We start from the raw sequence: 13,240 nt of genomic DNA, 5'->3' as shown, positions 1-13,240 counted from the left end.
CTGCACCCCTGCCCCATCCTCCTGGCAGGACCTGCACCCCTGCCCCATCCTCCTGGCAGGACCTGCACTCCTGGCAGGACCTGCACCCCTGCCCCATCCTCCTGGCAGGACCTGCACCCCTGCCCCATCCTCCTGGCAGGACCTGCACCCCTGCCCCTTCCTCCTGGCAGGACCTGCACCCCTGCCCCATCCTCCTGGCAGGACCTGCACCCCTGCCCCATCCTCCTGGCAGGACCTGCACCCCTGCCCCATCCTCCTGGCAGGACCTGCACCCCTGCCCCATCCTCCTGGCAGGACCTGCACCCCTGCCCCATCCTCCTGGCAGGACCTGCACCCCTGCCCCTTATGCACAAACCTTGGAAAGAATCTCCAGACTGTTCTCAGCCTGATATTTATTGTACAGCGTTAGGTGGAGGAGAAATAAGAACTCAAAATGCTGGAACTACTCAGCAGGTTGGACAGGGCCTGTTCCGTGGGGTGGGGGGTAAAATGCTTCTGGAGTTCTCCAAATTTTCCACCTACCTTTCTGCATTTGTGAAGACAGTAACTGAAGTCTGCGTGTCCTGCTCACCATTCTGTTATTACTCAACTTGTTCCTCCAAATATTGGCGAGTTATTGCACAATCCTCACCTGATAGCTGGATGGTGAAATCCGTAATGGGAACTCTGACATACAAAATAAGAGTTGGCAGAGGCCATTCAGCCCCTGGAGCCTCTGCTGACCCATTCAATAAGATCCTGGCCGCTCTGATTGTGTCGTCCTCCTCTCATTTCCTGTCCTGCCGTCCCCAGCTCCCTTTCAATCAAAAATCTAACTTGACCCTGAATAAACTCCCAGCCTCTGCTTTCGGGGGAAGAAAATGCCACAGAGTAACAACTCTCAAAGAAATTCTCCACACCTCCATCTTAAATTGTTTTCTCGTTCTGGTGACCCCCCACAAGGGAAGGTATCCTCTCTGCATCCACCCTGTCAACTCCTCTTGATGTTTGTTCCAATAAGATCACCCCTCACTCTTCCAAACTCCAATGGGTACCGGGCCAACGTTACCTCTTGAAAATAATCTCTTCATCCCAGGAATTAATTGAGTCAAACTTCCTGCTTGGAAAGCAATTTTATCCTTAATATATTACTCCATACCCCACTCGCATTGTTTAGAATTTCATGTGGCGTCTAATCCAATGCCTTTTGGCAAAGTACACCACATCGGGGCACGGGCGGCACGGTAGCACAGTGGTTAGCACTGCTGCTTCACAGCTCCAGGGTCCTGGGTTCGATTCCCGGCTCGGGTCACTGTCTGTGTGGAGTTTGCACATTCTCCTCGTGTCTGCGTGGGTTTCCTCCGGGTGCTCCGGTTTCCTCCCACAGTCCAAAGATGTGCGGGTTAGGTTGATTGGCCAGGTTAAAAATTGCCCCTTAGAGTCCTGAGATGCGTAGGTTAGAGGGATTAGCAAGTAAATATGTGGGTGGGATTGTGGTCGGTGCAGACTCGATGGGCCGAATGGCCTCCTTCCGCACTGTAGGGTTTCTATGATTTCTATGATCTACAGATTCCCCTTCATCCACATTTTTACCAACCTCAAAGGCCTCTAATAAATTAGCGAAACACTGTTTTTCTTTTGTAAAACCATGTTGACTCTGCCTGACTTTTGAGTGACCTCGGTCATGGATTCCAGCCTTAGACAGATGTCCGGCTAACTGGCCTGTAGTTTCCTACTTCCTGCCATCTCCTTTCTTGAACAGAGCAGTGACATTGGCTCTTGCCTGATCTGATGGGACATATCCACAATCTAGGGAATTTGGGCATTTAAAACTAATGCCCCGATAATCTCAGCAGCCACTTCTGTTAAATCCCGAGGATGAAGTACATCAGGACCTGGGGACTTGTCAGCTTTTGGTTCTAGTGGTTTTCTAAGTGCCCTTTTACCTGTGGCACAGTGGTTAGCACTGCTGCCTCATAGCGCCAGGGACCTGGGTTCAATTCCCAGCTTGGGACACTGTCTGTGTGGAGTTTGCACGTTCTCCCCGTGTCTGCGTGGGTTTCCTCCGGGTGTTCCAGTTTTTCCCCTCAGTCCGAAAGACGTGCTGGTTAGGGTGCATTGGCCGAGCTAAATTCTCCCTCAGTGTACCCAAACAGGCGCCGGAGTGTGGCAACCAGGGGATTTTCACAGTAACTTCATTGCAGTGTTAATGTCAGCCTACTTATGACACTAAAACTTTTAAACCCTGGTGATTGTAATTGTTTAAGGTCTTCCTGTCCTTCGTCTCCTGATACAATTAATTCTGGGATATTGTTTGTCTTCTACAGTGAATACAGACTCGATGTATGTTTAGTACTTCCGTCATTTTCTTATTAATTCCCCGTTCTCTGTCTAGAATTCTTCTCCTGTACTTGTGGAAAGATGTCTCAGTATCTAAAGTGCAGAAGGAGGCCGTTGTTACTAATTGTTTTCATATTGCTAGCGAGCTTGCTCTCGTGCTCTGATTTCTCCCGCCTGATCTGTTTTCTGTTCTAGACCATTTCCCGCCCCTCTCCTTGTTGCCTCTTACCCTAGACAGGATGGGGGTCTGGATGCTCTTGGAGGTTAGTTTGTCTGGGCCTGTTTTACAGGAGTCCAAGGGGTGGACGATGTTGGCCCACTCTTGCCTTGTTGACCCCATGCTGGCCCTTGGGAGTCCAGTCATTATCGTTTTCCTCAACACCTTTTGTTTTGGCTTTTAATTTTGCGTAATGGTTCTGAACTTTATCAGAATGTTGTAGTTCACAGTTCCACCACCAGGTGGTGCTGTAGTGCCATCTGGTGACAATAATTGGAACTGCAGGAGTGACTTGTAAAAACAGGGAAAATCCTGCAGATGCTGGAATCTGAAACGCACAAAATGCTGGAAAATCTCAGCAGGTCTGACAGCCTCTGTGCAGAGAGAACAGAGCCAAAGTTTCGATCCTGGCTGACCTTTTGTCAGAATGACTGGTGTTATTCGGAAGGATTTACAGAGTAGTAACTCAAACAGGGCAGGCGAAAGATCAAACGATGGGGTTACTGAATTAAACCATCACGGTGCCACTCTGTCTCTTGTCTCTTTGCGGCCAGTTAGAATTGTGAATAATGCTGAAGACTGAGCAGTTTGATTAACTAACCTTAAATAGGAGCATGAGTAGGCCATTCAGCCCATTGAGAGATGGGTGGTGCGGTGGCACAGTGGTTAGCACTGCCCACTCTCAGTATCAGGGACCTGGATTCGATTCCCGTCCTCGGATCACGGAATCTGCACATTCTCTCTCTTTCCTCCGGGTGCTCCAGTTTCTTCCCACATCCCAAAAATGTATGGTTTAGGTGGATTGGCCATGCTAAATGGACCCTTAGTGTCATGGGGACTAGCTAGGGTTAATATGTGAGGTTACGGGAAATTGGGGCTGGGTGGGATTGTGGTCAGTGCAGGCTCGATGGGCCGAATGGCCTCCTTCTGCACTGTAGAGATTTGATCTGTGGCCTAATTCCATATACCCGTCTTCGGCCCATGTTCCTTAGATACATTTTTGTTAAGCAAATGTATCTATCTGAGATTTAAAGATGGCAACTGATCTAGCATCAACTGTGGAAGAGAATTCCAAACCTCTCCCACCCTTTGTGTGTAGAAGTTGTTTCGTAACATCTCCTGAACCGTCTGACCCTAATTTTTAGACACTGTCCCCTAGTTCCAGAATCTCCAACCAGTGGGAATAGTTTATTTTTTTCGACTGTCTTTTCCCTTATTTTATTTATGTTAGTCACAAGTCGTCTTATATTAACACTGCAATTAAGTTACTGTGAAAATCCCCGAGTCGCCACCCTCTGGCGCCTGTTCGGGTACACTGAGGGAGAATTTAGCACGACCAATGGATCTAACCAGCACGTCTTTCGGACTGTGGGAGGAAACCAGAGCACCCGGAGGAAACCCATGCAGACACGGGAAGAATGTGCAGACTCTACACAGTGACCAGAACCGGGAATCGAACCCGGGTCCCTTTTAGTGTCTTGAAAACTTCAATCAAATCACTCCTTAACCTTCCTTGTGGATTGAATTAAAATGGCCTGTCAGCGTATTGTTCCGGCGGCTCATTGACACAATAATGTTTGCTGATCAGAATGTTTGATTTGAATTATTGATGGGCCATTTGCTCTGTCCGTAAATCAATTCCTTCCTTTTATAAAACCTTGTTTCCTTAAACATCGATTATTGCTGAGCTGCTGTGCCGGTAGTTTAAAGTTCTCGATGAATAAATAGCTACAAAAGACGATTCAGTTGCATTATTGAAGTGTCTGCGTGTTTAATCCATGGCAGGCAGCTTTTAATGATGGGGAAAATGCAGTCTGTTATATCAGCAACAGCATCAGTGCAATGAAGTTTACAGTGTGACTCATCAATCTCAGCATTGCTACAAAACCCGGGGCCCAACATCTGATCTGACAGCACAGTGAGACGGAGAGGGAGGGAGGGGGGATCGACCAGGCAGCAGAAGTGTGTTCAGTGTTCCAGGAAAAATGGATTTCTCCAGATCTGTTATTGAAGCTGAAAGGATGCAATGTCAGAAACCCTTGGAGAATTGAAGCTATTAAAATCGGGCTCTGTTAAAGTATTTCTGCTGACCAGAGTTAGTCTGCTCTAGTTACCTGAATAGCCGCCACACTCCAATCTAATTTCAAAGCCCACATCGTGACTGGAGCTTGTAACCCAGGCTGAGGGTCTCGGAATTCTCGTGACATTCTTCAAGTGAAACATCCCGCTATTTCTTGGCGATGTGGGGTTTGTTTTCCCTCCGGAGAGAGGATTGGGATGTGTTCTCCTGGTATCCTGGCCAGACTGGTCACCATGTGGAGATGCCGGCGTTGGACTGGGGTTGTGAACACGAGTCCTCACTCACCTGAAGAAGGGGCTTGGGGCTCCGAAAGCTTGTGGCTTTTGCTACCAAATAAACCTGTCAGACTGGTCACCAGCAGAAACACGATCTCTCCCCCTCCCTGCTGGGGGATCGAGTCGTGCGCAAAGCAATTGCTGCGCTGCTCACTTTTTCAAAACCAATGAATTGTCTTGATGGTTCGACCGTGATGTGAATCCCTTGCTGGGAATCGCTGAACTGCCTCACCGCATCTAGTGCTGCTGCCTCACAGCGCCAGGGACCTGGGTTCAATTCCTGCCTTGGGTCACTGTCTGTGCAAAGTCTGCCCGTTCTCCCCGTGTCTGCGTGGGTTTCCACCCAAGTCCAAAGATGTGTGGGTTAGGTGGATTGGCCATGCTAAATTCACCCTTAGTGTGAGGGGGATTAACAGGGTAAATGAGGGATGTGGGAATAGGGCCTGGGTGGGATTGTGGTCGGTACAGACTCGATGGGCCGAATGGCCTCCTCCTGTACTGTGGGGATTCTATGGATTCTATTGATATTGAATCAGACAGTTGTAGAAAAGGCCCTCAGCCCATCAAAGGGTTAGGGTGATGCTCAAAGTTGGGAAGATTTGAGTTATTCGTACCCAGGTTGTGGTGATATTGTTGACAGCTTGCACAGTAATTCGTCACAATGTCCGAATTTAGAAACTTAGTGGAACCAAGTTTCAAAACCGTTTTCTCATCATCTCTTGACAATGGGGGAGTATTGTGTGTTTTAGCATTCTGTCGCGATTCTAACAGTATATATGTCATTGCTGAGAAGTTCTTTGCGGATGTTACAGTTTGGAATGTTGGTGACTGGTCTGAATCAGACTGCCTGGTTTGAAAGTGCAGAGTATCTCTCGCTGTGCACTGACTGCCGGTATTGAACCATCTTTATCTTGACAGCTGCTGCTCCTGCGTGGTTATGCCTTCAACCACTCGGCTGATTTTGAGACGGTTCGCATGATGAAGGAGAAGTTGTGCTATGTGGGATACAACATTGAACAGGAGCAGAAACTAGCACTGGAAACAACTGTCTTGGTGGAGTCGTACACGGTGCGTATCGCCAGGGGCTCCAGTTAGACCCAGAATCTGAAACCACTCCATTCTGAAAGTGTCAACGTGTTCATGATTTGTTCAGTCGTCAGCAAGAAGTAGAGATAGTCACTGTACGTACTAGATGCGTGTAATCCCTCCCCAGATAATTTCTACGTCTATCTGCTATCCTCCCCTTTGCAATGCCCCCCAAAAACCACCTTCCTCTATTCAAATTCTCTCCAACCTCTCTATAACCCTCTTTTCTCTCTCTCTCTCTCTCTATAACCCTCCCCTCTCTCTTTCTCTCTCTCTCCAACCGCCCCCCTACTCTGTCTCTCCAACCACTCCCTCTTTCTCTCTCTCCCCCACCAGGACCTCCTCTCCAATCTGTTGCAAGTATCTGAGATGTGTGAAACTCCATGGAACCAGTCAGTGCTGAAAGCATACCTCTGCGTCTGAATCCCCTTTTCGATAGGCCAGTTTTCTTTTGGGTCAGGGTCCGTATTTGGAGAACAGTTAGGTTGTCTTTCTATATCTGTGTGTGTGCCTCATCGCTGTTTTTGAGTTGCTCAAGCCTGTATATTTGCAGCTTCCAGATGGCCGTGTTATAAAAGTTGGCGGAGAGCGGTTTGAGGCAGCAGAGGCCTTGTTTCAGCCTCATCTCATCAACGTTGAGGGTGTCGGTGTTGCGGAATTACTTTTCAATACAATCCAGGCAGCTGACATTGACACCAGGTGTGTGTGGGGAATGGAGAGCGGGCTTGCGGACTGAATCCACGCTACTGTCCGGAGGTTCTAAGCCGTGGCTTCAGTCTGGGTGTGTTTTTGGAGATTGCGTTTTGCGACAAGCTTGTTTGCCCTTTAGTTTCTCAATGTGTTTGAGTTTGTACTTTAGGCAGCGAGTCTTTCTCCACATTCCCTGTGTGATTCATTGCTGTCTCTGATTGCTCCCCCTCAGGTCAGAGTTCTACAAACACATTGTCCTGTCTGGTGGCTCCACCATGTACCCTGGTTTACCGTCTCGCCTGGAACGGGAACTCAAACAGCTTTACCTTGAGCGTGTACTGAAAGGAGATGTTGAGAAACTTTCCGTAAGTCCAGCTTTGCAGTTACAAATATTCTAGACATTTCTCCACTCACGTCCTGGATAAGAGCCTGGTGTTGGTGAAATGACACAGTTCAGTTTACTTCGATCCAATATCCAGAGAAACTTGATCTAATGTTGCAGCAGTGAGTTCCATCCCCCCCCCCCCCCCCCCCCACTCTTTCCCCCCTCCCCCCTCCACTCGGCCCCCCACTCCTCCTCTCCCCCCCCCCCCCCCCCCCTTTTTGATCTTGTTTTAAACATTTGTTTTTAATCTATCGGAAACTCACCTTCCTCGTCCTGTTCCTGCACCGTTATCTCTGGTTCCCCCTCCTGTTCCTCCATCCAGTAGCTGTCCTTGGTGACATTATCCAGAATCGCTGTTAATTTTCTCTCATGGGTTGACAATGTCCGACTCCAGCTCACCCCCTCCTCTCTCTCGATTCCTCCACTGTCGCTAAATAATCAGACTGGTTTATTTGACGTCCAGTTTTGTGTCAGGAGAGTTTTCCTCTAAGTACTGGGAAAACCCAGAGTCGGTGTTGTCAATTCCAGCCACAAACTCTGTCCCCCTCCTTGACAGCTCTGAGACTGAACCAGACTCTGTGCGACTTTAGTGTGGTACTGGAACCTGAGGTGAGCTGATCCCACACCTGAGCCCTCAACAGGAGCTTTCCACCTCTAGCATCATCTGACTCCACCCTGCATCAGCCTGTGGTGTGACCCTTGCCCCCATGCATTTTATTACCCCTCGACTTAACCATTCCGATGTCCTAGAATCCCGACAGAGTGGAAGGAGGCCACTTGACCCATTGAACCTGCACCGACTCTTACTCGTAACCCATGTATTTACCCCGTTAATCCCCCTAACCTGCACATCTTGGGACACTAAGGAACAATTTAGCATGGCCAATCCACCTAACCTACACATCTTTGAACTCCTGTTTTCTATCCTCCATAAACTTGAACCCATCCAAAGCTGCCTATATCCTAACTTGCAGCAGGTTCCCATTCATCCTTCACCCCTGAGTTTTCTGACCATCACTCACTCCCAGCCCAGCGACAGCTCCAAGTTTTGTTTTTTCCAATCTCCCAAGGCCTCGTCCCCCTCGATCCCTGAACCTCCTTTAACCTCCAGGTCTCTGCTTTGGCCTTTGATTTCCAACACTCCACCATTGATAGCCGTGCCTTTGCTGCCTGGGGGCCTCAGGCTCCCCTCCCTCAAACCTCGCTCCCTCTTCAAGCTATTGTCTGAGACCCCAGGTTCCTGGGCAATTTCCCCAATATCAGATTCTGTCCCGAGAGCTTTCAAAGGACAAAGAAAATTACAGCACAGGAACAGGCCCTTCGCCCCTCCAAGCCTGCACCGACCATGCTGCCCGACTGAACTAAAACCCCCTACCCTTCCGGGGATCACATCCTTTCCTGTGACCTACCTTGGGGATGTGAAAGATGCTATATAAATGCAGGTGGTGGCTGTAGTAGTAATGTGCCCCCCTCCTCCCAGGGTGGCAGAGACTGAACCTACACACTCATCTCGAGTTCTCTTTCATACCCCCCCCCCCCCCCCCCGTCTCTGTTTATTCCCTTTAATCTTCTCTCCGTCGTGCTTGGTGCCTAATGCTGCTGGTTATAAATTGCCTGTGATGTTTGTAACATAGTATGGCTGTATTCGATTGCTCACCATGTAGGGGGAGCTTGCGGATTAATCCCTGCAGCAGCATTGCCTCCGTGAGTTCAGGCAGTCCCGTACAGATCACTCTGAGATAGCTGAGTCACCTCTGTCCTGCACGGGGCGCAATGGGGCAGCAGCTTCATTACTGACCACCTCACTCCAGTTCAAATCTCAGCTCGAGTTCAGTTCCCTTTTAAACAAAATCTGGAAATTAAAATCTGGTTGTAGTAAACACAGCCATGTGTTTATTGGTTTGTTGCAAAAACACTAAACGGCGCGGTAGCACGGTGGTTAGCACTGCTGCCTCACAGTGCCAGGGACCCGGGGCAGCACGGTGGCACAGTGGTTAGCACTTCTGCCTCACAGCACCAGGGACCCGGGCAGCACGGTGGCAGAGTGGTTAGCACTGCTGCCTCACAGTGCCAGGGACCCGGGGTAGCACGGTGGCACAGTGGTTAGCACTGCTGCCTCACAGCACCAGGGACCCGGGGCAGCACGGTGGCACAGTGGTTAGCACTGCTGCCTCACAGCGCCAGGGACCCGGGTTCAATTCCGGCCTCGGGTCACTGTCTGTGCGGAGTCTGCAGATTCTCCCCGTGTCTGCGTGGGTTTCCTCCGGGTGCTCCGGTTTCCTCCCACAGCCCATAGATGTGCGGGTTAGGTGGATTGGCCATGATCATTTGCCCCTTAGTATCAGGGGGACTAGGAGGGTAAGTGTGTGGGGTTGCGGGGATTGGGTCTGGGTGGGACTGTTCGTGCAGGCTCATTGGGCCAAATGGCCGCCCCCTGCACTGTTGGGATTCTATGAATCCCTGCCCTTGTAGAGAAGGGAATTGGCCATCATTCCCTGGCCTGGATGCTTATGTGACTCCAGTCCCACTGCAACAATTTCCCTCAAGTGACCGAGCAGCCTGTCTGCTTCAGGGCAGCGTGGCATGGGTGATAAATGCCCACCTTAAGAGCAGCTCCAAAAATGAATCAAAATTAAAATAGTTCCTTCCTGTGGCTGGCTCTCCTTACTCCTGGCATGTGGATCTCATTTAAAAGACACACCATACAGCTACCCCCCCCCCCCCCTCTCCCCCCCCCCCCCCCCTCCCCCGCCCGCTCCCCAGTGCAGACTGCTCTGTGTATCACCGCATAGGGTCTGTCTGGGACTGTGAAATCCGTGGCTTTAGTCTCCGGTTTAATCTCCGCTTTGATACAATGCTGAATTGTCAGAGATGTTGTTCTCTGGTTGCCATGAAGCCAAGGCAGGTGCATAGTGAAGATTACAGGGTGAGAGAGACAAATACAAAGGGAGATAGTTCCTTGATCAACACCAAAACGGGGTAAATCTTTTGGGGAATATGAAATAATTTCCCGAATAGGTTTTTAAAATCAATTTTCTTTAGTCCAAAGATGTGCGGGTTAGGTTGATTGGCCATGCTAAAATTGCCCCTTAGTGTCCTGGGATGCGTAGATTAGAGGGTAAAATATGTAGGGATATGGGGGTGGGGCCTGGGTGGCATTGTGGTTGGTGCAGACTCGATGGGCCGAATGGCCTCTTTCTGCACTGTAGGGTTTCTATGATTTCTATGTCATTGCCTTGTCAAGTTGTATTTTGATCCAGTTCCATAGGCTGTGGTTAAGACTTGGCCAAAGTGAACACTCTGCATAGGTGACCTATGATGGGGAATGTTTGTGAGCTGACCCTGATTCTGTCCCCCCCCTGCCCCCATCCTCCCCTACCCCCCTCCCTGCCCATGGAGTTACTGAGAATTGGGAGCCTGGCTGATTCAGCGCTGTTTGTTTTTCTCCTGAGATTGAAGATTTCCTCAGCTGTTGGGAGTTGTGCAGAAGCTGCTTTTTGAGATATCTTTGCTGTTACATAAAGCTGAGATGTGACTCGATGTCCGTTAGAATGTTCCGGTGGAGCGTAATCAGCATTAAAATGATGCGACTGACAAATCTCCGAGTTAAATGTGGGCGTACAGTCCCGCAGATCCCAAAATGATTGCCACAAATTTTACTAAAGGGGGAAACAGACATTGGAATCTGTTAGCCAGTTGTATTGAAAGAGATAATTCAAGTGACTGAACAGGGTTTTGTTTTTATGTTGGTCTGGAGGGAGAAATTAAAGGATGTGGAGGCTTTGGAGGGAGTACAGAACAGGTTTACCAGGATGTTACCCAGTACGGAGGGTATTAGCTATGAGGAGAGATTGAATAAACTGGGATTGTTCTCCCTGGAAAGACGGAGGCTGAGGGGGTGACCTGATAGAAGTTTATAAAATTATGAGGGGTGTGGATAGGGTGAACAGTTGGAAGCTTTTTCCCCAGGGCAGGAATGACAATTGCAAGGGGGCACAAGTTCAGGGTAAGGGGGAAAAGTGGAGATGTGCGGGGGAAGTGTTTTACACGGAGGTTGAGGGCCTGGAATGCACTGCCCAGTGAGGTGGTTGAGGCAGATACGTTAGTCACATTTAAGACTTGCCTTGATAGGCATATGAATAAATGGGGAATAGAGGGATACAGACGATTGATCTAGGTGGGAGAATGTGATCGGCACAGGCTTGGAGGGCCGAAGGGCCTGTTGCTGTGCTGTACTGTTCTTTGTTTAAACCTTGTTTATAAAATTCACTTTACGATGTGGCTGTCTCTGACATTTGCTGATTCTTTGTTCCCCGTGTGTAGAAATTCAAGATTCGCATTGAAGACCCGCCGCGGCGCAAGCACATGGTGTTTCTGGGAGGGGCTGTCCTGGCGGACATCATGAAAGACAAGGATAGCTTCTGGCTGACCCGGCAGGAGTATCAGGAGAAGGGAGTGCGCGTGCTGGAGAAACTCGGAGTGACTGTTCGATAGACTAACACACTCGTTCCAATGGTTCTTGCTGCTTTTTTTTTTTCCTTGCTCATCTTTAAATCATTTGACTGTCTGACGTGACTAGGCTTCTGCCCTCTGGCTCCTGGGATCAGCTTTTGCTCACTGGGTACTGCTGACTTTCCTGGGAGGGCTCGGTTTAATGTCTGTCAACCACCCTACATTTCAAAGCAATTTACCATTTCCTTACAAACAGATAGAAAAGGGGCAAAGTGGGGGTGGGTTGGAGAAGGGTCCTGTCTGCCACACCCGACAGGCACTTGGCAAACTCCTCTTGGCTTTATTCGCATCAGTTGCGTTGGATTGCCTCTAACCGTGCGTCTGTTGAACAGCAGGTGGCTTGATGCTCTGGCTAAGAGGAACAACTGCATCCATTTAAAGAAAGCAGCTTTCATGGCCACTAGATTGCAGTGGTTAGCACTATTGACTTAATGATTTTTTAACATAGGTTCACCTTCAGGAAGTGGGGCTAGAGAATGATGTTAGTGTTGTCGTTTTTTTAAAACAAGCCTTCATTGTAGTGTCCAGGGGTGGGTTGTGGTAGTGGATTATTACATTCGGTGAGATTTATTTCTGTTGTGGGGGTGGGGGGGGGGGGGGGGGGGGGGTGGGGGGGCTGGTGTTTAAAAGGACAGCTAGCCTGATTTAACTATGTATGTTGCTTCCTTTTTGAAATAGCGATATGCAGTGATCCACATTTCTGATACTCACTCTGAAGAGAGGAAATGTGGCAATGGGCGTACCAAACACTCTTCATTTGGCACGAGGCTACAGCGTAAGAAAAAAACTTGTGAAACCAAAAGGGACTGGGTTCCCTTGTGTTCGGTTTTAAAGTTTGTAGCTGTGTTGACTAAAATTAAAACCTATATTATATAAATATATATAAAATATCAAAAACTAGAAATGTTAGAGCTGATATTTAAGTTGATCAGCGCTCAGTTGTGTCTGAAGCGCTTTACGTTGGAACTCATGAAATATTTTTAAAAAATATTTTAAACATTGCCGCCTATACGGTTACCCAGTGCCAGAAGAGTTATTATAACTGGATCTCTCTCTTCATAAACTGCATCAAACAAAATAAAGCAAAGTGATTTGTAGATAATTGTGCATACATTGTTTAGATTGGTGTCATTGTGTTGGGTGAGAAGGGGCACATAATGTTTCAGACAGTCATAGAATTGGGGATCTGGGTGGAGGCCGCTCAGCCCATCTTGCTTCTGCTGGTACTAATCTGCTGATCTGAACTATCCACTGCACTTTACCTGTTAACTTTTAATATTTGTTTTTTTCCTTCCTAGTTGCTTATCCAACCTGCCTCTTAAAAATGCAATCGACTTGGCTTCAGTAGTTACCTGTAAAATGCATTCCATCTTCTATTGACCTTATTGTGTGTGTGTGTGGGAGGGGGGGGAGGGGGGGTGGGGGGGGGAAGAGGCCCTTTATACTAAATTTCTATAGAGCTGAACAGAGTAAATGTCAGTGCCAAACTTCTCAATCTGTTGTTATCTGCCAAATTTCCCATATAAAAGTTGCAGCCTCAGATCCATATCAGAAATGTTGAAAAGCTTGGTGTGCCTGTCTGTAACACACAACATAATATGTGAGAGGGTGTGATCTTATTTTTTTAACAAGCTCTTTGGAAGTCTGTAAGAAAACGCAAAGCCTTTCAGATTTCC

At 48.5% G+C, this 13,240-nt stretch overlaps 1 protein-coding gene across 2 annotated transcripts in view; it reads left to right on the top strand.

Moving 5' to 3' along the window:
• LOC144504690 (actin-related protein 2) overlaps window positions 1-12,666 on the top strand; it is a 55,823-nt gene extending 43,157 nt beyond the window's left edge. For both annotated transcript variants that reach the window (XM_078230408.1, XM_078230407.1), the window contains 4 exons: window positions 5,810-5,959; window positions 6,531-6,676; window positions 6,900-7,032; window positions 11,376-12,666. In XM_078230408.1, the coding sequence (XP_078086534.1) occupies window positions 5,810-5,959; window positions 6,531-6,676; window positions 6,900-7,032; window positions 11,376-11,546 (600 nt within the window). In that variant the 3' untranslated portion in view covers window positions 11,547-12,666. The remainder of the gene's footprint in view (window positions 1-5,809; window positions 5,960-6,530; window positions 6,677-6,899; window positions 7,033-11,375) is intronic.
• Window positions 12,667-13,240: the final 574 nt, after the last annotated feature.

Source organism: Mustelus asterias, chromosome 15 (genome assembly GCF_964213995.1).
Source record: "Mustelus asterias chromosome 15, sMusAst1.hap1.1, whole genome shotgun sequence".
In the NCBI taxonomy this organism is placed as follows: domain Eukaryota; kingdom Metazoa; phylum Chordata; class Chondrichthyes; order Carcharhiniformes; family Triakidae; genus Mustelus; species Mustelus asterias.
Note: the sequence above shows the minus strand (reverse complement) of the source record. Positions and strands in the feature narration are given on the sequence as shown.